Source organism: Phaseolus vulgaris, chromosome 2, assembly GCF_000499845.2.
Source record: "Phaseolus vulgaris cultivar G19833 chromosome 2, P. vulgaris v2.0, whole genome shotgun sequence".
Taxonomy (NCBI): Eukaryota; Viridiplantae; Streptophyta; class Magnoliopsida; order Fabales; family Fabaceae; genus Phaseolus; species Phaseolus vulgaris.
The window spans coordinates 164,534-188,217 of NC_023758.2; the positions used below are offsets into that span (position 1 = coordinate 164,534).

At 34.5% G+C, this 23,684-nt stretch overlaps 5 protein-coding genes across 6 annotated transcripts in view; 2 read left to right on the forward strand and 3 right to left on the reverse strand.

Annotated features, from left to right (window-relative positions):
• LOC137809851 (cationic amino acid transporter 6, chloroplastic-like) overlaps positions 1-1,475 on the forward strand; it is a 23,185-nt gene extending 21,710 nt beyond the window's left edge. The window contains exons 5-7 of the mRNA XM_068610915.1: positions 7-170; positions 283-511; positions 740-1,475. Coding sequence (XP_068467016.1) covers positions 7-170; positions 283-511; positions 740-1,305 — 959 coding nt within the window. The 3' untranslated portion in view covers positions 1,306-1,475. The remainder of the gene's footprint in view (positions 1-6; positions 171-282; positions 512-739) is intronic.
• Positions 1,476-1,948: 473 nt separating this feature from the next.
• Positions 1,949-7,829, reverse strand: LOC137809950 (DNA repair endonuclease UVH1). 2 transcript variants are annotated; one of them, XM_068611017.1, is made up of 9 exons: positions 6,891-7,829; positions 6,058-6,281; positions 5,783-5,868; positions 5,403-5,567; positions 4,084-4,890; positions 3,840-3,950; positions 3,503-3,763; positions 2,933-3,156; positions 1,949-2,473 (listed from the first exon to the last, which is right to left on the reverse strand). In XM_068611017.1, the coding sequence occupies exons 1-9, from the start codon at positions 7,757-7,759 to the stop codon at positions 2,263-2,265; spliced, it is 2,958 nt and encodes a 985-aa protein (XP_068467118.1). In that variant the 5' UTR covers positions 7,760-7,829; the 3' UTR covers positions 1,949-2,262. The 2 variants fall into 2 exon arrangements, with proteins under 2 accessions (XP_068467118.1, XP_068467117.1); XM_068611016.1 differs by having other exon boundaries at positions 5,783-5,871.
• Positions 7,830-9,691: 1,862 nt separating this feature from the next.
• On the forward strand, positions 9,692-11,131 carry LOC137809953 (protein TIFY 10b-like). The gene is made up of 4 exons (XM_068611020.1): positions 9,692-9,948; positions 10,035-10,315; positions 10,415-10,472; positions 10,714-11,131. The coding sequence occupies exons 1-4, from the start codon at positions 9,848-9,850 to the stop codon at positions 10,859-10,861; spliced, it is 588 nt and encodes a 195-aa protein (XP_068467121.1). The 5' UTR covers positions 9,692-9,847; the 3' UTR covers positions 10,862-11,131.
• A 192-nt stretch (positions 11,132-11,323) lies between these two features.
• LOC137809952 (uncharacterized) lies at positions 11,324-16,038 on the reverse strand. Its single transcript, XM_068611019.1, has 5 exons — positions 15,299-16,038; positions 14,587-14,694; positions 13,500-13,544; positions 12,594-12,731; positions 11,324-11,944 (listed from the first exon to the last, which is right to left on the reverse strand). Exons 1-5 carry the CDS (start codon positions 15,674-15,676, stop codon positions 11,600-11,602), a joined length of 1,014 nt encoding a protein of 337 aa, XP_068467120.1. The 5' UTR covers positions 15,677-16,038; the 3' UTR covers positions 11,324-11,599.
• Positions 16,039-19,863: 3,825 nt separating this feature from the next.
• LOC137809951 (serine/threonine-protein kinase SRK2A-like) lies at positions 19,864-23,098 on the reverse strand. Its single transcript, XM_068611018.1, has 10 exons — positions 22,979-23,098; positions 22,586-22,746; positions 22,038-22,112; positions 21,543-21,644; positions 21,404-21,457; positions 21,229-21,321; positions 21,005-21,097; positions 20,788-20,892; positions 20,598-20,696; positions 19,864-20,281 (listed from the first exon to the last, which is right to left on the reverse strand). The coding sequence occupies exons 2-10, from the start codon at positions 22,709-22,711 to the stop codon at positions 20,012-20,014; spliced, it is 1,017 nt and encodes a 338-aa protein (XP_068467119.1). The 5' UTR covers positions 22,712-22,746; positions 22,979-23,098; the 3' UTR covers positions 19,864-20,011.
• Positions 23,099-23,684: the final 586 nt, after the last annotated feature.

Here is a 23,684-nt window from a genome sequence, read left to right on the forward strand (position 1 = left end):
CTAAAGTCTACTTCAGCTACATAGGGTATGACTCGGCTTCAACATTGGCAGAGGAAATCAAAGATCCTTCTAAGAGTCTACCTATTGGAATTGTTGGTTCAGTTCTGATAACCACAGTGCTCTATTGCCTTATGTCTCTATCTTTGTGCATGATGGCTCCTTATAACAAGGTCAGTATATGAATGTTACATTACATACATATACAAATACATATACAAATACAAGTATAAATGTTGGTTTTTGATAAGTGATAAGGCGATTATTGGTGTTACACTTTAACAGATATCAGATAAATCATCATTTGCATTTGCTTTTGCTAAGATTGGAGGGATGTGGGAGAGCAACCTTGTTGGGGCAGGTGCAAGTTTGGGAATAGTGGCTTCTCTCTTGGTTGCCATGTTAGGCCAAGCTAGATACCTTTGTGTTATAGGAAGGGCCCGACTGGTGCCATCTTGGTTGGCTAAAGTTCATCCTTCTACAGCCACCCCACTGAATGCCACACTCTTTTTGGGTAAGCTTGCTTTTAATATAAGGAATTAGTGGTTCAGTTTACACGTCCTGATTTTTCAAGCAAATGAAGATAAAAAGTGATGAGAACTGGTTTGATATGGGAATTAAAAACTTGAGATAACGGTAGAAGAAAATGTAGTTTATATAAAAAGCAGAGGAATGGTTAAAAAAGAAATATGAAGGAAGGCATGATCTTGATTTATTTAGTTATATATTTTGGTTGATGTAGGAGTTTGCACAGCATGTGTTGCTCTTTTCACTGATCTTGACATTATAATCGAGTTGATCAACATGGGGACACTGGTGGTGTTCTACTTGGTGGCCAATGCTCTCATATACCGCCGATACGTAATCACTAGCCATACCCCTCCTTTCTACACTCTCCTTTTCCTCCTTCTCTTTTCACTTAGTGCTCTGGGCTTCTCCCTTTCGTGGAAATTCAATCTGCTACGCTGGGGTCTTCCACTCTTTGGTGGGCTCATGATCACTATCACAGCTTTTTACCACCACCAGGTGCCTCACACCCATTCCCAACTTCCTCATACTCATTGGTGTGTGCCATTCATGCCCTGGCCACCTGTCCTTTCCATCTTTCTCAATCTTTTCCTCATCACCACTCTAAATCTCCTTGCTTTCCAAAGGTTTGCTATGTGGGCATGCTTCATTACCCTCTTCTATCTACTCTATGGTGTTCACTCCACTTACCAAGCAGAAGAGATTGAGATTGGTGCTAATCAAGTCAATTCAACCTCAACCAACGCACAAACCAATAAGGTAGAACTTCAAGTGCTCTAGTTACGAAAGCTTAGTTCGTGTGCCATTTAATTTTAATTTAACTCTTCTTCCTTTCCTGTCCTCCAAACAACACTCATATCAGTTCAATTTGTTCAAAAATTGTAGTTAAAAAAAGCATGGGATTAATGTTCTGTATATATGTAGCTTGTGTGACAAACAATTTTCTAAAGAAATGTTGCATATGCCTCTTCCTGATTTTGATGATATTTATGATATAAGACAAGCTCTTGGAAAAATTAACAATAGATTTCTTAAGTGGGAATCAAATCCGAAAAGGATGGGAATGACCAATGGTGGGGGCAATATTGTGAGGAGTGCTGAAACAGTTCTTTCATTGTATCTTTTCGGCGGCACCAATGTATCTGGGTAAGACAATTTGGATATGCCAATGCTCAATGTACACATCAGCTCCTATGATGCCAAATTGGTCATGCACCGTGGCTAATGAACACTCAACTGTCGCTCTCCCATTTAATATTTTATCCTTTAAATCTAACATATTGTTCTTAAATAACTTAAAAAATAAAAATTGAAAGATTGGAGATTAGACTGGTTTAGTGCGACTAAATATTAATCTAGGCCAGGTTAGGCTGAAATTTCTACCGGAATTCTTTTAAAATGTGTCGCACTTTAACAAATGATATCAGAAAGAATTGAAATAGAATGCTTAAAAAGGTAATGTAAAATTAGTGTCATGTACATACTTCCGAGTAAAATATGAGTGGACGATCTCACCCGGTGTGAAGTAATACAGTATTGAAATATTACAACAGAAAGAGCCAGCCACGAGAAAAGGGATATTTTTTTTTATCATAAAAATGACAACAGACTTAACCACGGGAGGGAAATATTAAATAACTGAATGGCCTACTATGGGTTGCCCTCGTAGAATAATGGAGGACTACTTTGAATAAATTGTGAGTAACTTTTGGTACAAATGAATGATTCTAATTAGCCTCACAACAAAGTTGGGTATTTGGCATCTAGAAAGTCTCTAAGAGTCCGAGCAGCTTTATGACCACCCATTAATTCCGCAAGCCTCTCCTCAGGAAGAAGTGCAAGTTCTGCCATGCTCTTACACCCATCCATTATGGCCCTGTAGTTTGAGTCTGTAACACCTGGAAGTCGTCTTAGAAACTCCACAGCCGATGTATTGTAATTTTCAGCTCTGTGACGGCAATAAAACATATATTGTGAGGAACAAGTTAATAACTGCATAAAATCTCATTAATAATGACACAAAATTTGATACCAAAGACTCTGAATATGAGCTCTTTCGCTCTCAAATTAATAATACAGAGTCCGCGCATATTTATAGGCAAATAAAGGAACAATTTGATTGAGCCCTGACAGTGCTTAGTAGTTAAGAGAAATTCTAATTGAAGTCAAAATGTGTTAACATGCCCACGAATCTGCCATTAACAATGTCATAGATCCATATCATTTTAAATTTTAGACTTGAAGACTGGAGGTGCGCCTGCAAGCCTTTAAAACCATAGAAGAAAACAACTCTTTAAAGTTTTGTACAGTTACAGCCCCGAGGGATCCACTACCTAAGAACACTTGTTTTCACTTCATCGTTGGAAGCACAAATTATTCAAGTTTAAACTATGAAAAAACAACCTACCTCACATCATTTTCCACAATGCCTTCTTCTGAAGGAACACCCACTCTGATTGCTTTTGTTTCATCTGGCTCGTCTTGATTTGCCTTCAGTGAAGCAAATATTTCAGCAGTAGCATGCAAACTTCGAGACCAGATTATCCGTAGCCTGGGGAAATGTAAAGCAAGCAGAGACAACTTTGATATAATGCTATTCGGTGTCACATCATCACCAATATCACTAGCAGACTGCAAAAGACATCCATCAGAGGTTTAATGCCATTCACAATTTCACAAAAATATTTTATATTTGAATAATCACTTCAATCAAATCCGAAAAAAATACTTTTTAACAGCACGGCCACGCGGTATTAAATGTGAAGCCCAGGAATTAATATACATGTTTAGACAGAAATATTAATGGCAATCCTTCTCAGAAATGCGATGCCAGTCAAAACAAACTCCCATCCTCATCTAGACATGCCAGTGCGATTAAATAATACTAACAGTACGGGTAGTTTCTCAGACATGCCACTGCAGGGAGGAGGAGAGGGAGAAGATAAGAGAGGTAGTACAAGTATTGCGGTAAACAAACCTGAAATGAAAAGCTCTTATCCTGTGAAAACTCAATCAAGAGTACAGGTATTCTGTAATACCGTACCATTGTCTCGACCTGGTGGTATAGACGACCTGATGTGAAGCTCATAAAGAGATCTTGAATACTTTTTCTTTCCACGCAAATAAACGGTGATAGGATATAGTCACCAACTTCTAGGGTCACCGGAATGATGCGCATTCCCTTCTGATGAAGAACATTTGGAAGGCTGCTCATGAACTCCCGCATGTCCACAATAACCTGAAATGTTGAAATTCCCATATTATAAATTCCGTCTCAGGTATATGATTAGCATGCATAAAAAATTATCACAAACCTGCATTTCCTTATCAGCCTCCTTTCTCCCACCTGCTTTTCTGGTTACTGAGTTTTGAAGAGTATTTAAATCTGATTCATAAGCATAATTCGATCCTAAACAGTGCTCACTCTGATTAACAGCAGAATAAATGCACCAGAATAAGAATAAAACGGAAAATGGAATCAGCAAAATAATGGACACAATAAGCAACCAACAGCATAAAAGAGAAACAAGAGGTAAGGATGAAAATGATCAAACAAACCTGGTCAACTGGAATCATCATCATAGATTTTTGCCTGATCAAAGATTCAAATGCTCCATTCTCTCTACGTATACTTGCCTCAAACTTCTGAGCCTCGGTTGAATCTTCATAGAAAAGAAAATACACTTTCAACCTTTTTGAGGAATTCTCAGCTTTGTAGACTTCGATTTCCCTAACAAAGGCCATGTCTGGATGGTAAACAATTACTATTGAGGGCTTTAATATATCCAGTATAGGCTGATCACTTTCTAGGGCATAAAAGTGCACTGGTGGTAGTGGCTTTCCAGTTTTTTCTGCAACATCAGGATTAGTATGCTTCCGAAGAACAATGTTTTCCACAGATGTCCCTTCCTCCATGATTTCAGAAAATCTACCGGCACTGACATGATTAATCTCATCTTCATTGACTTCATTTTTTGAATCAGACATTCCAATTTTATTACCCACTGATTCCTCTTTATCATTGTTCTGAACTCCCAGGCCATCAAGAACAATTGGGACCTTTCTAATCCCCACTTTTCTCTTTCTTTTACCGCTTCCCTGTCCACCAATATCAGGCTGTGGGGTATCCTTAACATGGTCATTTTCAGAAACATTTCTTAGTTTTGAGGCAGCTGCCAAAAGCGCATCATGTTCCTGCTTACTAATGCTGGTGGTTTCTGCACTCTGAGCGGGTGCTATGGGAGTAACTCCATCAAGAATTCCAAAACCTTTGGGTTTGAAATCCTTAGGCTTCTTTTTCTTATTCACTATGTCACGCAGCTGTACTTTGTTTAGTAAGTACTTCTTCCATTCTTCACGCATGACCTTCAAAATAACAAACAATAAAGAGGATACAAAAAGTCAGTTTCTTCAAATCTTGTTCACTTTCAACCAACTGAAGCAATAAAAAAGAAAATCTAAGCCAGCAAACCCCTATCATAATTACAAAAATAATGTTTAAAGCTACATACAACATAGACGTAGCATGCATGATAAGTAACTTCTAATTGCAATCTATTACAAGAATAACTAAAATCATCAAAACCAACACGAAATCACACCAATGATAAATATACAAGGGTGGCTGCTTCATTGGTCTTAGCTATATATTAAAGTCAATACAAGAAGCACAAAGTTGAGTATCATCACAGTGGAAAATCGTGTAGTAACTTAGTTCTGGTTCTGGCTATGTTTGGTAGTGTGCAGTGAATCTAATGAGCAAGCAACCATATAAATTGTATTACTACTAACACCATGTGAAGAACAAAGTCCACATAGTGACATTCAGATTATACTTTATAAGATAACCTATCACAGGACAAGTGGGGAGCAAAGACCTCTTTTGGACTGCTGGTGATGCATTCTTCAAGTTGCAAGCATGACCTTTCATCTTTACATGCCACTAGTACAATGCCATTGTTGGTGTCTTCACCTTCAGGGAATAATTCTTCCCTCAACATACCTTCCTTTTGTCTTTCCTCTTCTACTTCCTCCAGAACCTCCTATAAAGGTATAAGCAAATCACGCCTCAGTCTATAATATCCAACATTCATGATCAAATTCAACTCTCTTCAGGGCACTATATGTTGAAGCAACAGATAGGCTTTAAACATATGAATTGAAACAAATGCCAAATTAATGGTTTTCAGTCTCACATCAAATCTCATAAATTGAACATGGCCCAAAGACTTTCTAGAATTGGAACTCACTAACTCACACGTAAGACCTTCCACTTTGGTGATTCTTCCAAGACTTCCTCCAAAACTAAGCCAGCATTCAAAGTAGAGGATGAAGTACCATCAACTGCTACACAAGCATATTCGAAATAAAATTAACCTGACAAAACTGGCATGCCTACACGTAGCATGGCATATCTCATTTACTCTCTCCCTCTATTGTTTACATTAATAATATATAGAATTAATCAACACAATAGATCAAGATATATGCCAGAATAAGAACGCCAAACAAATCATGGTGATAATATCTTACCTTCTTCAATGACTTTGTCATCAACCTTACTTTTTCTCTTCTTTTTTTTTACACCCTTACTCAACTCATTAAATTTCGTACCATCTGACCTCGCAAGATGGAAAACACGCTTCTTTGCATAATCAAATATCTTATAGCTTGCCTCTGCAAATATCCAAACGGACCGAAAACTCTCTGAGACTCTCAATGTATCCAAATATTTCAAGTAAGTTACAGCGTCATACCTGTCAAGAGGAAGTCACACAATCAGTTCCTATTACAATAAAAACACTACATTTTTAGATGAACATTTTAAAGCTAAATCCAACAAACTACCTAGGCTACCCAATCTAGAAAATCAATAAAGATATTAAAATTTGCAATTAAAATCTCACATGTATATACCGAAATATCAAGACATTTTATCCTCACAACTCACCATTTGAAAAGCAAACTTAATATGAAAAACTATAAACATACACCTACTTTTTCTTGCATCTCCTTTCAACCATATTTTCTTCCTATCACTCTCTTCTTTCTCGTCACATCACTTGTTGCATCTGCCACCCTCCCCTTTTCTTTTCTTTTTAATTCTTTCCATTTCTCACTTCCTTTTACATTTAAGCAACCCCAAAATGAGATGCAAATACTAGTCTATGCACTGATTTATAATCTGTCATCCAGTTATAATTTGTCATGTATAAGAAGTTTCGTGAATTTTAGAAAAACTAGTTTATAAATCATATCATCCATTATTTCTGATTAACTGAACGTGTAAATTATACTGACGATGCATAGAAATTAAACTCTTATCATAACACTCTTATTATAGCTTATTAAAGTTAACGTAAGACCTGACTAGATAATCCAACAGTTTCCTCAAAGTCTTAAGGTCTGAGACAAGCTGCTTGGTCTTCTTCCCTAAAGTGTGCCAAATTGGATCCAACTGTCGCCTCACAATCTCATCAAAAGATTTAAACAACCCATTCTCGACCGTCAAATCCTCCACGTCGACCTTGTTCGTCTTCCTCATCTCTTTCAAACAAGCATCCATGACCTCAATAATGGCCTTCTGAATCCCCACCATGTACTTGCTCATCGGCACCCTTATATCCACCACCTCTGGCGGGTCCCTCTCCAGCTCCTGCGACACGTAAACCTGAAACCGCGGCCACAGGTGAAGCTTCCGCACGTGCAGACACTTCATCGTCCGCTCCGCCTTCGCGAACCCCGACACCATCGCGTGCGGCTTGTCGGAGAACGCGCGCACATACGCGCTGCGGTTAAGCGAACGGAAAATCCGAACAATGAACGCTTCGGTGGACGTCTCGGAGAGCGAGTGCGCGTTGAGGACGAGGATACCGGCAATTTTGGAGGTCGGTAACTTGTTGGTCAAGAGGTCGACGATTAGGATGCGCGGCGTGATGAAGAATGCATTGCCGGAGGTGTAGAGCGCGTGACGGTGGTGCGCGGGGAGGTCGGCTGTGATTTCGGCAGGGATTTGGTTGAATTGGGGGTTTAGGGTTTTGAGGTGGAAGATGATGTTGGATTTGAGTGAAGTGGAGGAAGGAGAGAGAAGAAGGAGCGTTCCCTCAGATGAGGAGCGTAGAAGAAGGAGAGACGATACGAGTTTAGAGAGAGAGAGACCTGATGAGAGAACCACGAGACCGCCATTGGAATTTTCTAGAAGCTCCGTGATTATGTGTTCGTGAAATTGAACCATCGATTGCAGGGAAAGGCTTTGCGCGCGAGGAAACTTCAACTCTCAACTGTCTCTTCTCTCACCAATCAACTGCCTACAAGTAACGACACTGAGAATGTTAATTTGGGCTGACCTGGCCCATTAATTAAGCTAAATTGATTCCTGCACCCCTCAAATAAATTAATCGGGGTGCAGGAAGTAATTTATTTTAGGCCTGTCATCATTCTATTTCGGCTTCTTCTTCCTGCACCCCTATGTTTTTCTTCCTGTACCCCCAGAATTTTCTAAATCCCGAAACTAGCCTTGATCTTTTATTTGAAAAAGGACACCGTGTTTACTGGAAATAGGGATCTGAGAGTGAGCTACGGATTCATCAATCTGGAACTGAATCATTTTTTTTCTGGATGAGGGGGTGTTTTGGAAGCAAATTTTGCATAAATTATTGATTTTCGGATTGTTGAATCTGAAATCCTAATTCTATTATGGATTGGTGGATCTGGAATTTTTTTTTTTAATTATGAATTTCTTAATCCAGAATGCATATTTCTGTTACGGATTGTTAAATTTTTTAATGTGAAATGCATATTTTGAATTACAGATTAGTGGATCCAAAATTTTACTGGAAGTGTCAATCCAAAAAATTTCCGGATTCCATAATCCATAATGCAAAAAAGAAATACAGTTCAAGTGCATTTTAGGGTTTTTAAAAAATAATAGGGACAGTTTGGTCTTTACATAACATTATGGAGATGCAGGAAGAAAAATGTGGGGGTGCAGGAAGAAACTGCCTTCTATTTCGGTTGATTCTCCCTGCACCAGATCATTTATGATCTGCACCCAACAAACTCACATAAAATGTCCATTTTGTCCTTAATGATTTTAAATTTTTGTCTTCCGGATATTCATATCCGTAAGTCAAATTACAAAGTTTCTGATATACAAATCCATAACTAATATGTCATTTCCGAATTTCACCATCCGAAAGCTTATTTGTACAGCATAAATGACCTTCTAGATGTCAAGATCCGTAAGCAAGCATAAATGAGTTCTGAATCTCAATCCTCAGCACCATCTATAACACATAATTCCAAATATGAAAATCTGGAACTCGTTATTCACTTCCGAATATAACCATCCAGAATCTTAAATGAAATATGAAAATGACCTTCCAAATTTCGAAATTCAGAATGTATAAAAATGACTTCCGGATATTGAAATCCGTAAATAAATATGTGAAAAAAATGGAGTTTTTAATTTTTTGTTGGATGCGAGTCAAAATTGATTGGGTGCAGAAAGAGAAAAAATTTCTGAGGTTGCATTCTGGGAGAAGAAATTTAAAGAGTATATGTGGAGTGAAAAGAAATGTGTTTAATTTTGGGATTAGAAAGAGAGAAAAAGATTAATTGATCATAAGATCCAAAATATGAATAAGTATTAGCCGCAAATTATGATTTTTAAGATAAAAGCTGAAAATTTCATAACTATTTATTATATGAGCAAAGAAAGTCTCTTCCTTCACTAAATTGCTGCTGGATCACGAATGGATGAGCATGTAGTATATTATATATTTGCAATAACTAGAAAGGATTATATAGGTGTATGTAATTAAACATTTGGTGTGGTTTTTAAAACTAATTTGTGTATAAAAAAAATTTCTTTGCAAAGTTTTTAATGTTGACGTTTGACCTAATTTATAAGATATTATTTGGTTAGGTTAAGTGGTTAAGCAACGTGGGAGGAGATAAAAAGCACGTGAAAAACAGCAGCATTACGATTTGGTGTTTCCAAGGGAAGCAAAAAACACGTTGTGGAATTTTCAAAGGAAACATACATCAAATAATGAAGAACCAACTACGTACGACGCAAGTTGACCTGACAACAACAAATGACCTGTCCCTCTTGGCTCAGATGCATGCAGCTGTCCTTCAAAAGTTAAACCACAAAAATAAACCTAAAATTACACACATGTATTCCTCGTGCCTAAATTCCACCAACCCTTTATAAATAATAGAATGAAGATAAGGTTCAATCTCATCACATCCACTACTCCAGCTTCACCCTCTCAGACCCATCCTTTGGTCAGAGAAGATTTAATACCAGCATCTCAACATGGATCCATGGAACCTTTGCACTTCCAAGTTTCTCTCTGAACAGGTTGCTTACCCTTCTCATCTCCACGCAGAAAAGGTTCCCAACATGGGAAATTCCAGGTACCATTCTTTTGCCTCTTCAATTCATGACTCTATGGCTGCTTTTAATTAAGTGATTAATGTATGATTTTCCATCATGTGTGCAGTGGTGTGACCAAGGAGCTCAGAGGTTCGCAGATGACAATCTTTTATGATGGCCAAGTTGTTGTCTTTGACGATATGCAAGCTGAGAAAGCCAAGGATATCATCATGTCTTTTGCCAACACAGGAATGTCTCAAAACCAGAACGGCTATGCTTACTCATACCCTGCTGCAATTTCTGCTACTTCCAGTAGACCGTTTCCTTTTCTTATGAATATCATCCCTACCACTACAAACAATTCGGTTCAGGAGCACCCTCAAGCACCATCTAAATCTGTTATATGTGGTAACTTTTTTTTTTAATCTCTATTTTTTTCAGAGATGGGTGATTTTTGTGTCGGTTCATGTGTTTCTGATCCTTTGCTTTGTGCTTCTTTTTATTCAGATCTACCTTTGGCTAGAAAAGCTTCACTTCATCGGTTCTTGGAGAAAAGAAAAGATAGGTAAGTGGGGCTGAGTCACAGAAATTAATGCATCAACAAAATATAGCCTTCAATTTTGTTTGAAATTGGTTATACTTTTTACATTTTAAAACAGGGATATCGATCTTTTTAATGGTGATTTATAACTACTGCAAATTTTGATCAAATCTTGGGGCGAAAAATAGATTTTACCTCTTTTTTTAAATGAACAAAACTACGAAGTTTTCGATCAGTTGATTTATATATCATTAATGTTTTGCAGAATTGCTGCCAGAGCACCATATCAAACAAGCAATCACAAGGCAACCCTTAATAAGGCAGGTGAATCCATGCCATGGCTCACCTTGGCACCTAAATCGCCACAAGACGAATCTGATTCTGATAGCAGCTCCAGCTTTGTGTTACTTTAGCTACTTTTCTTGAACAAGGTGAAGAAGATTGTACTATCATAGGACATGGATACGGGCTTCGTGAAAAAGAGGACTTCGTGGATTCTTTATAAGCTTAATCAACAATTTACGGGCTTCTCTCTAGCTCTATGCTGATTTTTGGGGGGCATATGATCAGTGTGGTTGCTCGTGGCTACTATGATCATTATTAAGAGTATCATTTTGGACAAGTACTCTAAATGTAATTGGGTTAGCATAGTTTTGGTATAATATTAAAATCAATTCTTCTCAGTTCTCACTACCACATATATTTTATCTAAAATTTATGGTTAAGGATTATCTCTTTATGAGCATGGTCACTTTGTTATAGTTCAATTGGTTTCCTACTAGTATGTAAGATACATGTAATCACATCTCAAATTATCTTAGTAAATTATCTTAGTCCCTGCCATGCAGCTGCAATATGAATAACAGTCGAAAAAATTAAAATGTGAAAAAGTATGTGTGCAATTATCATTTAACATAGTTACAAAAATGTATTGTTCTTCCTAAGATTTCTTCCAGCAACATAAAAGCTTTGTATTCCCTCTTTAATAGCCTTTCTCAAGTAAAATTTCATCAGCTGAAATTACAGCGAACAATGATCCAAAACAGTAGTAACAATGATAAGATAACGTGAAGAAAAAGTTTAGACAAAACAAAAGTAAAGAAGTTTTGGAACAAAAAAGAATTGCCATCTACATGGATGCACAGCTTGTTTCAAATTTCATCTACGTGACTTTTGCGGATTCTGCGGACCAACAGGGGAACAGGTTTTTCCAAAACCGTCACGTTGACATTGTTCCACACATCAGGTATTGTGGGGAGTTTAGAGATTTTCTCAGCAATATGCATGTCTTCTGGAAGAACAGAACCAAATACAGTGTATTCATGTTTCCACTCTGAATGGTCTCCAAGGCTAATGAAGAATTCAGGACCAGAACCAATCCAAGCAACAGAACCCCTTCTAAGGGTTGGACAATCTTCCACGGGAGGTTTATTGAAAGCTGTGCCTTGTGCTTCTAGTGTCCCTTGAATTAATGCATAAGGGGGTCCAAAACCAGCCTGCAAATGAGGACCATAACCATTTATTGTTACTGCAATCCAACCTTAAACATTATTACTTGAACTTAGAACGCTGCTCAGAATATGCAAAAGAAATTATTTTTTTTCCTTTGGGAATAATAAGTGAATGGCCTCATCTTGGCACGACAATCTTTCCTAACCTCATATTTTTGTTTGGAAAAAAAAATAAAAAACAAGTCTTTCAATATGAATTGAAAAGGTTACATATAGTTTTGGCCTTTGAAAATGTCATGTATTTTAATTTAGTCCTTAAAAATTGTAAATGAAACATGAGCAATAGGAACTCGCATATGATGGGATATCAAAGCTTCACTTCAAGAAGTATGAGTTTCTCTGTGGCTGCCAAGTTGCTTATTCTCCATTATGGGTAGTCTAGCTTTTAATGGAGGGTTTCTCACGTAATGAATGTGGTTTTAAGATTCTAGAAAGTGGCGAGGGGATCAAAAGACACAATTTGTTATTTGTAGAAACTAAAAAAAACAAATTTAAGAAACTAAAAATTGTGAATGCTTGAGAATGAGATTTTAATGCAGAAATTCATAACATAATTTGCAGATAACTGCATAGTGAAATAGAAGTATAAGCGTGTGTTCATCCAATCATCCATCAGATAGAAAATCAGTCTTACATTTTCTATATGGTTTCCTTCTGAATCCCATGATTGACCTCGACCCTCTGCACGGTAAAATTGGCAGCCAGCACAATGGTTCAAAGACAACAACTCCAGAATGTAGGCAACAGAGTGTGGTGCGCAGTCAGGTAAAAGCTGCAGTGAATAGAGAATCTCCAGAGTTAAACATATTCCTCACTCGTGACTAGGCAATTTCGAAATACAATGCAACAGTTCTTAGAGTAAGCAGAAACAAGATCCAGTCCAGATACATGAGGCATTAACAGAAGAATAAGTTGCAGTAAGCAGAATTAACATCAAGAATTGACAGAATGTTGAGAAACACGAGCATCCTTTTTCATAGTCAATGAACTCTGTATTTATATCAGCAAAGACAGACAATGTTCCTACTTTACTAGGAATACTCCATCTTGTTTATCATCAATTAAAATTGTGAGCTTCTCCATAATTAACCAGCAAAGGTTCAACTGATCTATCATATTTGTTAAAACAACACAGGAAATTGGAGTCCAGGCACAGGCCCGCAAAAGCCACATAAAGAATTACAATAACCAACAAAATTACAACATCGATATATACCCTTAGAGCATATTTCTCATGAAGATTTTGTATTCAAATAATATTTTAATGATCTGCTATTTAAATTACAGACATACAATTATTTAGTGGTTCCCAAGGACATCAAACAAATAAACATAGAAAGTACACAGACGCAGTTAGCACCATGACCAAGCACAAGATACAGGTGCTTCCATTTGCCACTAGAACTCTTTTTTCTTCAAGTGTACCCATGTGTTTCTATATATAATATACAAATACCTAACTTTACACAAACATGTCAATAGTGCAACTGCAACATCAAAGCATTTGTATTTTAGAGGTCTTGAGAGAAGGAGCACTTACTTTAATATGAAGAGTTCCATGTTCAGTTTCCAGTCCAATAATACCCTGAAAATAGATGAATTAGAAAGAACACGGGTAAATAAGATAACCCCTCAGAAGTAGATAAAGTTCCAACTACAAGACACATCATGAAAGAGGTGGGAGAGATATAACTACCAACGCCATGAGAAGACATAATTTTACTGCATAGATAATTAACCAATGATCCAACTAATCACATAACAGTTGCAAAAGTTAGTTCTCTCCACTTATATACTCTTCTGTCTTGGTGCTCTACTTATATACTATCTCTATCTCATTTTATTTATAATTTAAGTCAGTGTTCTACTTATATACTCCCTCCATCTCGTATTACTTGTCATTTAAGTTGATGCTTTACTTATATACTCTCTCTGTCAAACTTGGGTTTCAGGTTATGTATCTCATGATTTGTCTCCCTCATGTGATTGTGCAAAATAACTTATTTCCTAATCATAGAATTTTATATTTAAAACCATATTATGTTTTCATTGGGTGCTATCATGAATTCACAATAAAATTAAATCACAACCCCCCCAGCTTGATGCTTAGACATTTCTACAAAAGGTGAGTGTGTGCCAAGTCAAAGTACACTAACATAAATAGTAATAGCTCATGAGAGCCACATGCAGGTGGCTACTACTGTATCTCCTCATTCCTAGTGAAACCCCCCATTCCTAGTTTCCAATGTACTACCATATCTATGCCCATTTCCTGAACCTGTCTCTGAGTCATCCTTCCCTAACTGCTTCAATCAGATCCATATAGTACACATCACAGTACAGAATCGACTAAATTGTTGAAGTAGAAAAGAATGGGGAAAAAAACTTACTACAAACAACAGAAAAACAAGCATTTTGGAGAAAATTAGCACATTGAAAAAAAGCACTAGACAATTTTGTTTCAGGTTCAGGATGAATTTCTAAGCCATCAGAACAAGAATATTATCACACACTAGTTCAAGGCAAACACTTCTCCAACACAATGTTCATCAAATTAAATTTTCAGCTAAACTGACGAGCAACATTTTAATGAAGATCAAAATGGAAAAACCAAACTTCTCTCTTACCTCTCCTTTCCCAAAGATAAGACCAGAAGTCCATCCAACCACTTCCCCTGGAGGCACTCCGTCTTGCCGTTCAGGTGCCAAGCTGTCCTTCTGTTTCTTCAACCAACACTGAACCAACAAAATCGAATGCTATTACGCTATAACTTCCAAGTTCCATGTCAAAATTTTGATTAAGAGAATAATAATTTTATTAGAAGTCCTCCTTTTTTTATGCTTATGAAAGCTATGCACTCCTAACTCTTATGAAAGCTATGCACTCCTAACTCTTATGAAAGCTATGCACTCTAGGTGACAAGGACATTTAAACTTATAGAAAAGTTCAATGCATTTTACTTATTATTTTCTTCTCCTGCGAATGCTTAATAAAGAAGTTTGCCCAAATAGAACCCAAAGTTCCAAGTCAACTCTGAATAGAAAGAATGAATCCGAAAAGATCAACCCAAATGGGAGATCTTCATTTAAGGCAGTTTCAAAAATTAGCAAACGTAATCTATCTAACTAAGATTCTCCATAAGTAATTTTAGGATAAGTAAATAGTAAATAAATTTCTTCATAACTAAAAATTAACTTATATCTAAGATAAAAAAAAAAAAACATTTTCTAGAAAAGTTAATACACAATAACTTCTGCAAACGAATTTGTACATCATATTACCAGAAAAAACACATTCTTTACTGTTTTTTTTTATCTAATCTCACACTAATTAACTTACCTCGCCGAACTTGGATCCACAGGCCTTACGATTCCCACAAAAGACCCAAGTATCACAGAGACAAGGCCCATCTTTCCCCGAACACATTGATTTGCACGCGTTGCAGCATCCTTCAGAATTGTTGAACTTAAACTCAGAACCCCACTTCACGGCTGCACCCCAAAGCTCCAAATTTTCAATCCCCCTACAGCACCCTCCCTCATTCTCCACCGCCATGCCCTCTCCAACAAACCTCCCATAGTCTGAAACTCTGCTTCTGCCGATTGCGAGCACCGCAGAGAGAAGCCCGTAGACCAAACCGCCCGAGGCGAGACACACAAGGAGGAGTATCAAACGGTGAGAGAGAACAGAGTTTAGTTCATCGTTCCTCCGACCCATTGGAGAGTTTAGCAGGAAAAGGATAAACTTGTAAAAAATTGAGTCAGGAAAATATAAAGACAAAGACCGTTGACCTTGAAATGAAAGTGGGAAACAACAGTGACAGTGCAAATGAAATGGAAGAGAGAACGATCATGTCATGTCGTGGCGATTCAAAAGCATAGAATGGAAGAATTGGTGAAAAAGAGTTCTGAATTGGGTGCTCTGTGTTCAGAGTTCAGAGTTCAGATCGTTTGCATTTTGTCCATTTTTTGGTCCCAAATGAGTCTTTCACAATGTTACAAGAACGTGTTCTTTTGTTTCTGTTTTCGATTAGATACTGACACCAAACGTTAAAGAAAAATAGAAAGTGGTGAAATAATTGAGCTCCATTATTAGAAATTTAAGTTATATTATAATATAATTAAATTGCAAAAAAATGAATAATATAATTCAAATAATAATGAACCATTAATATTTTGTGATTATTTCAACAGTAGCCTAACATGTTTGGTAAATAATTATTTTTTGTTTTTCTTTTAAAGCTCTCAATTCTTTATACAACACATCCTTTTATTAATTAGTAGCTGATCTGTTAAGAAGAGTAAATTCAACCATTGAACATTTTTTTTATTAAAGAGATAATATTATATTGTTCATATGTTCAATTTAATAAATAATGAAAAATAAAAAATACAGAAAAATGAATCAAGTCATTTGGTTCATTGCAAATATTAGTTGAAAGTAAAAAGTCAATCCATTGTATAATGTTGGGTTAAAATTGTTTCGTGCATATTTGATTTTACTTATTTTTGGAAAAAGACTCATTTAAAGTGTCTATTTTATTATTATTTAAGATAAATCAAACCAATTTTAATATATTTTAACTTCGTTTTCAAGATTGCCACTTAACAAAGTTAAGATTTATCTCGTATTAACAGTATATCCAATATTATAAAAAAGTTTATTAAAACATTATAAATATAATTGAATTTTCAATTGTCCTCTCCAATAATGAAGATGTTAAAGAGATAATATTGTGTGATCAATTTAGTAGATTGTATTTTTATCCACTTTTTTTAAATGTGATAATGTTAATAGAGATATATGTTAAAAAAATTATAAAATTTGTTATTAAGAAAGTATTTATTGTATTAAATATTATAAAATATCTAAAATCTATCATTTTAAGAGATTAATAAAAAGTCGTTGCTTGCATATAATGTAACTTTTTTCCTCTTCTAACATTCCTCTTCAATAAAATTATATATTTTATATATTTGCATGTTATTAAATAAATAACCCACGTGTCAAGATATTTCTTATCGTATTAGGTCATATCAAATTGTTATAATGAAGTAATAAATTGGAGATTAGAGTCTGTGTATTAAATTTTATTAAAATATCTCGAATGCAAATAGGTATACAAGTTCCTAAAATGCAAAGTCTTAATATAATATAAATCAAGAAGATGGATTGTGATAACTATTTAAATTGATATTTAAGTAGAATAAAAGAGTTTTGAACAACTTCACTATTTTTTATATTTTTTCAGCTTAGTGTATGTTCAAGCTTAGTAAAACAAATGTTTATGTTTATAGTAGAGTTTTGTATTACAATTCTTGAAATAATGTCATATATGACTAACCATTTATTCCAAAATGATAAGATCCTTTAAATGATTGTGTTTTGTTTCTTAAAAGTTATCTTAAATGATTGTGTTTTGTTTCTTAAAAGTTGTCTTAAATTATGTCACTTAGTGAGTAAGTCTCTTTAATAAAAATAAATAAATCTAAATAGAATAAAGTATGATGAAAAACTTACAAATCTCAATCATCAAAATCAATTCAAAATAAAATTTGATGATAAAACTTAAGATTTGAACTTTGTATGAATAGTTGAATTCAATATCCAAATTGTTTATAAGGTATAAAATAGACATAAAAGTTAAGTTTTGGAATCAAAATTTTGTGAATAGCTCAGTATGAATGTGAAACATCTGACTTTGATAATGTGTTGATAAACTAGGTTTGAATATTATTAAAAAATAAAGTTTGATATTACAAACATAAAATTACATGTAAATCATGAAATAAAAATCAATTTTAGAGATTAAAAATAATTAGTTGTTATAATGACTAAATTAGAGATCATTTTAGGAACTAAATAAATTTTTGATTTCTAAATTAGTTTCTATTATGCTTAAATGGTTTCTAAATTGGTATCTAATTAGCAACTAAGGTTTTTGCTACCAAATTTAGAATCTAAATAATTGGTAGTTAAAACCTTAGTTGCTAATTAGATACCAATTTAAAAACTATCTAACAATAATAGAAACTAATTTAGAAACCAATTTTTTTTTTTAGTTTCTAAAATGGTCTCTGATTTAGTTACTATTGCAACTAATTATTTTAGTATCTAAATATTGATTTCTTTTTTATGATTTTCTTGTAATGTTAGTAAGTTGATTTGTTAATCGAGCTCGTTGTAATTAATAAGAATATAAGGTAATCCTTGAATTATGTTATGTTAAGTATGTTTACATTAGACATTCTATGAAATTGAATGTTTATGCTCGGGATAACTTGATGTCCAAATTAAAATGAAGTTGAATACTATTATATAATTTTTTGAGTTTTATCTTTTAGTTAATTTATGTAATATATTTTATCATATAAAATTGTTGCTATTAAGCAATATATTAGAAATAAGAAATTGTATTTTAGGATGATTATCTAACTATAAGGATATATTAAAGATAATAGGTTAGGTTGTTTATAAGGATTTAGAAAATAATTATTAAGTATAAGTGGTATATTTTAAATGACATTAATATTTTATTATTAAAATAAAAAATGTAGTTATTCAGGCTTCATTTTAAAACGATCATTATCACTATATAAGTTTCCTTTATTGCTTTCTTTACCTTTTCTCTAACTTTTTGAATTCATTGTCATTAGATTAACAATTAGAGTCTACCATTGGACTTCTAACAATGATTACTACAAGACTGTTTGATCAAAAATTCAGTTTGAATAAGTTCAATTTTTCTTATATTTCCTTTGAGTCAGATTTTAATCTTTAGGTTGTCTGGTTGGTATGTTGCATGTGACGTTTAAAGCTTCAAGATTAGTCAATGTTAATTTAGAATCATAGTAATATAGTTAGATTTTTTTATAAAAGTTTTCATGTTATGCATCAATATGCAACTTGACATCTCAGCTAGGCTGACACCTCAAGCAACAACAATCATTTGTCATCACATGAAAAAATATTATTAAAAAAATAAAAAAGAAAGAAAACACAAAAATATGGGGGACTAGACCAAAACTCATATTCTAACAAAAATGATACATAGACTATACCTATTCATAAAAATTTTAAGAACATACTAGATGGAAGGCTATTATACCAATGAAATGATTTTTTATGAATATATGATCCTTACTTTACTGATATCTTGGAATCATATAGATAAAGAGTATTAGGTAATGACAGTTGAAAGAGGTTCATATGACGGAGTATGACATTTGAAAGAACTGATCAATGCATATCTCATAGATTTACCCTATCATATGAGGTGATTTGATATTGAGATGATTATGCGTGTGGATTCACAGTGGGTAATATGACATATGTTGGTCTCTGAGTGTTAATTTCAATACACGAGTCTTCCAAAAGTAAAGTCAAGTGCTATGTATTGGTGTGAATGAATTTCTAGTATGAATGGTGTGGAATATGAAATAAATTTATAAACACTTAACTATTTGTGAATCATATAATGATTGATACGTTTGTGAATGAAATTTGTTTTATTTAAAACTTTACTAAAAAAATTAAAATTTCTATTGTGTTGTATGTTTTCTTTATATATGATGATTTTATATTTACACGAGAACCGATGATGTTTCAGGTGATAGAACTTCACTCCTTAGTGAGGAGATGATGTTTTATTTTGAATGTTGTTTTAATTTTATGCAAATAGGGATATATTTTGAAATAATGTGAGAAAGAAATGCATATATGTAAATATTTAATTTGATACATATTATAGTTTTTATATGTGGTAAAACTAGGGATATTACACGGTTAAATTTTATTTAATTTAATAAAATCACTAATTATTTAAATATATAAAGTAATAATTAATTTATAAGATAATTAAATAAACATTTAATCATATTAGTGAAAAAAATAACAATGGTAAATACACAAAACTTGTTTTTCATATTGGTGTTTTATAAAAAAAACTTCCATTGGAAGTGGTGCAAATTGTTACAAACCCAACCTCATGAAGAAGGCATAGTAAATTTGGTAAACAAAAATATATAGAATCTGCTGAACCATAAATTTAAATTACTGAAGGGCTACATATTTGGTAAAGTGGTCATTGAGTTCCTCATTAGCCTCATCACCATGCACAACATTTGAGGATCCTGTGGAAGTTTGCTCACTAGTGTGGATTTTTGTCCTTGCTTCATCTATGATTTTCATTACTTCTTCCACACTTTGGCTTGGTTGTTCCTTTTGTGTTTCCTCGTAACCCCTTCTTTCACCCTCAATTATCTCCCTTGCCAAGTTCTTCCTAAACCAAAGGTGTTGTTTTATCTCCGACATCGTGATCCTCTTTTAACAAGGATCAAAACAAATACACATGAATAGATTAGTCATAAACAAAATGTTTAAATGTTTTATATCAACAACATATTCATAACATTTAATCATGACAACTACAAAGTAAAGTATCAATTTAGTTAGGTGCACAGTAAAGTGTTAGAAACTTAAGACAAACTCTTCCCTACCAAGTTAAAATTTAAGGTGAATCTCATTACATACAAATTGAAACCAATAAAATTATTTGGTTTTCAATAAATTTCAATGCAAATTGCATCTAAATGAATGTGTTAAACACCAGAAAGGAATGGTTTTCACTAATACTTACCTTTGCAGGATTGGCAACAAAAATACAAGAGATAAGATGTCTGCACTCCTTGGAAACACGTACATAGTCGGGTATGGCGTATTGAACACTCATAATTCTCTGCCAACGAGAGAATCAGAGTTTAAACTTGCTGCTATAGATCAAAGGTATTAATCATAAAGGATCTCTTTTAAGTTAAGTAAGAGTTCACCCCAATACTCTTTCTGAAATTCTTAGGATCTTCTGGATCTTCAAATGGGTATGCTCCAACTAACATCACATAAAGAGTCACACCACACGACCAAACATCTGCAATCTACATAATTGCCAATTTGTAAGCGAAATTGAGCATGTTTTTGACAATGTCATGAACTGTTTACTTTATGTGATACTGTGAGTTTCACTCTGCAAAACTATGTACACAATACCTTTCCATCATATTCCTTTCGTGACAAAACTTCTGGAGCAATGTATGCAGGAGTTCCAACTGTTGACTTAGGCTGAGAGTGCAGCAAAGCAGACTACATTCCAATATTAAATTCATTAGGGAAGTCAACAAACAGATATATGAAAGAACTGATCCATAAAGGTTCACTTTGGTGAGACGTTACTACTAAAAACAAAATCACAAATTTTAAGTCTAGGAGCTAACCTTGGAGAAACCAAAGTCACATATTTTAAGTCTAGGAGCTGGATTTTCATCAAGTAGAGTGTTTTCCAATTTCAGATCTCTATGACATATTTGCTGCAGTAGGATAGGATACATAAGATGATATTGCACGGGTCTTAAAATGAACAACAACAAAATTTTGTGAATGCCTAGATACCATGGAATGACAATAGCTAACTCCAGATACTAGTTGCTGGAAGAAAAATCTTGCCTGCGATAAAGGGAATTCATCAAAACCATCACTTGATAATTTATACTCATAGAGGATATTACACACACACAACCAAGTGATCAACCTCATCTTCACTCAATCGACCAGCATTGCATATCCTCTCGAAGAGTTCACCTCCAGCAGCATACTCCAGGACAATTGCTAAATGAGTATGGGTCAGAAATACCTGTTGAAAATAATTTGAATTCCAGAATGAGCTCTTAATAGAACACATCGTATCTGTTTAATCTTAGCTCACACAAAAGAACTGACACACTCATCACAACATGAAAATGCATGGAACCCAAATGGTGTGTACTTTTCCCACTAACAAAAAATGTCACAAGCAAGATAGCAGGATGCAGCTACACACCCTATTATGAGTTACACCTACATTTCTTTATGAGCCAATAACATCAATGAACTGCACAGTTTTGTTTTGTCTATATTCTTAAATCAAGTCTGAAGCAGAAGCAGTGTTTGTATGATAGCTGTAAGAGAAAAAAACGCATACAACTATCACATAACTTCAAAAAAATCCTACTCAAGGAACAGCTTGAGTACAGAAACAAACTTTTACCTCTTTGAACCTAATAATATTCGGATGCCTTAGAGATCGGTGGTTTACTATCTCCCTTTGGACATTTGCATCAATCTGAAACGGCAAACATAAGTTACTCAGAGGAATGTAAGATGAGAACGAATTTGGGAAAAAATAATTAGAAAACAAAAATGTGAGGTTGATCTAAGGATAAGGAGGATCAGGTGACATGAGCTAATTATGTTTAATATATTCCAAACGATAGAGCTGCATCTGGGGATCTAAGCTAATTAAGCTTGATAATAAAGAACACAGTTTGATTTTTATCATCACAAACATGAAATCCATCACGTATCAGCTTTAGGTAATGAACAAAATTGATAGATATCTTTCCAACACAATGAGATCAGCAAAGGGTCAAGGCACTAGATTGTATCTGGAAATTGAGGTGAATAGAGTTTTCACTAATGACACACAAATCAAATTCAGAATGCAAAGCAGAAGAGAAATCTGGATGAGTTAAACTCAGATTTCTCAAGGAAAAACTGAATCATCAAATGCTTCATAAAATTTCATGCATACTGAACCTTTTTTCCCCTTTCTATGTATTTGATAGCAACAAGTTCCCCTGTCTTCTTGTCTTTGGCCAACCTCGCCACTCCAAAGTTCCCCGAACCAAGCTCCTTCAGAGTCTCGTACCGTTCTTCCTCCATATCCACTCTCACCAAAGCCTCAAATCAGACCAAGCCTTTTCACAATAGAAGACCCAAATAAGGAAATGAATATGGCTTTATCTACTCACTATCACCTTACATTAAAAGTCCAATGAGGCCAAATATAACAAACAGTTACGCAAGTGAAACAAAGAAGACTTCAAATTAAATTAAAATAAAAACGAAAGCCAAGAGGGAAGGAAGCATGTGCAGTTGTCATCAATGGGGGAAGCGGAAAAGAGTTAAAACTCAATAAACTGAACTCACCCTCTACCTTAGTTGTTCTTCAACTGTAAAAGCAATTTATGTTCATTATTTTTGTGGTATAAATCCTTGGTCTGAGTACAAAGTACGATGATGAGGTTCGATAAAAAAAAAAAAAAAAAAAAAACAGTGTAAAAGACAAGGACATTATTCAAGAGGAAAAAGTAAAGTTTACTACAAAGAAATTAGTCGCTACTAGCTAGCTAACTGTCCATTACAACATCCTTGTTCACACCAAACATAAAGGAGTGGCATTTATGTGTGCTTGTTGCATAAATTGATGTATCATTACATGCCAAAAATTTTTTAATGATTGGTAACTCATAATCATGATTACTCCAATCCAACCAACACATGTCTTCAGAAATAAACAAAAAAAATAATATATTTAACTGCATCATGGTAATATGAGCCATACCCAAAAGAAAAATGAGAATGGCCAATACTGTTGTCTTATGAAAATATACCCACAAGAGAATTCTAGATTAGATGTGAAATATAAAATAAAGAAAAAGAAAAAGAAAACATTTTAAGCGTGCGTAGTCTGAAACTGAAGGCGTGATAAGGTTGCTTCCGCTTTGAGCTTTGGAGAATAACGTACGCGCAGCACTGGGTCCCACCGATTAAGCTTTCCTATTATTATTTTTTATAACATTAATTATATCCAGTGATTTGAAACTAATATAAATCCTTAGCTTTATACCATTCA

What these genes read in the sequence shown, in the direction of transcription:
- LOC137809951 (XM_068611018.1), bottom strand. Translation starts at nt 22,711, where the DNA reads ATGGAGGAAGAACGGTACGAGACTCTGAAGGAGCTTGGTTCGGGGAAC. An exon ending in ACATAGAAAGGGGAAAAAAG is followed by an intron (nt 22,113 to 22,585) that starts GTTCAGTATGCA and finishes TTGCCGTTTCAG; the next exon opens with ATTGATGCAAATGTCCAAAG. An exon ending in ATTTCAGAAAGAGTATTGGG is followed by an intron (nt 20,697 to 20,787) that starts GTGAACTCTTAC and finishes TCTCGTTGGCAG; the next exon opens with AGAATTATGAGTGTTCAATA.
- LOC137809953 (XM_068611020.1), top strand. Translation starts at nt 9,848, where the DNA reads ATGGATCCATGGAACCTTTGCACTTCCAAGTTTCTCTCTGAACAGGTT. An exon ending in ATCTAAATCTGTTATATGTG is followed by an intron (nt 10,316 to 10,414) that starts GTAACTTTTTTT and finishes CTTTTTATTCAG; the next exon opens with ATCTACCTTTGGCTAGAAAA. An exon ending in TTGGAGAAAAGAAAAGATAG is followed by an intron (nt 10,473 to 10,713) that starts GTAAGTGGGGCT and finishes AATGTTTTGCAG; the next exon opens with AATTGCTGCCAGAGCACCAT.
- LOC137809952 (XM_068611019.1), bottom strand. Translation starts at nt 15,676, where the DNA reads ATGGGTCGGAGGAACGATGAACTAAACTCTGTTCTCTCTCACCGTTTG. An exon ending in GTGGATCCAAGTTCGGCGAG is followed by an intron (nt 14,695 to 15,298) that starts GTAAGTTAATTA and finishes TTGTTGGTTCAG; the next exon opens with TGTTGGTTGAAGAAACAGAA. An exon ending in TTATCTTTGGGAAAGGAGAG is followed by an intron (nt 13,545 to 14,586) that starts GTAAGAGAGAAG and finishes ATCTATTTTCAG; the next exon opens with GGTATTATTGGACTGGAAAC.
- LOC137809950 (XM_068611016.1), bottom strand. Translation starts at nt 7,759, where the DNA reads ATGGTTCAATTTCACGAACACATAATCACGGAGCTTCTAGAAAATTCC. An exon ending in CTGTTGGATTATCTAGTCAG is followed by an intron (nt 6,282 to 6,890) that starts GTCTTACGTTAA and finishes TCCTCTTGACAG; the next exon opens with GTATGACGCTGTAACTTACT. An exon ending in ATAAGAGCTTTTCATTTCAG is followed by an intron (nt 3,157 to 3,502) that starts GTTTGTTTACCG and finishes TGTCTTTTGCAG; the next exon opens with TCTGCTAGTGATATTGGTGA.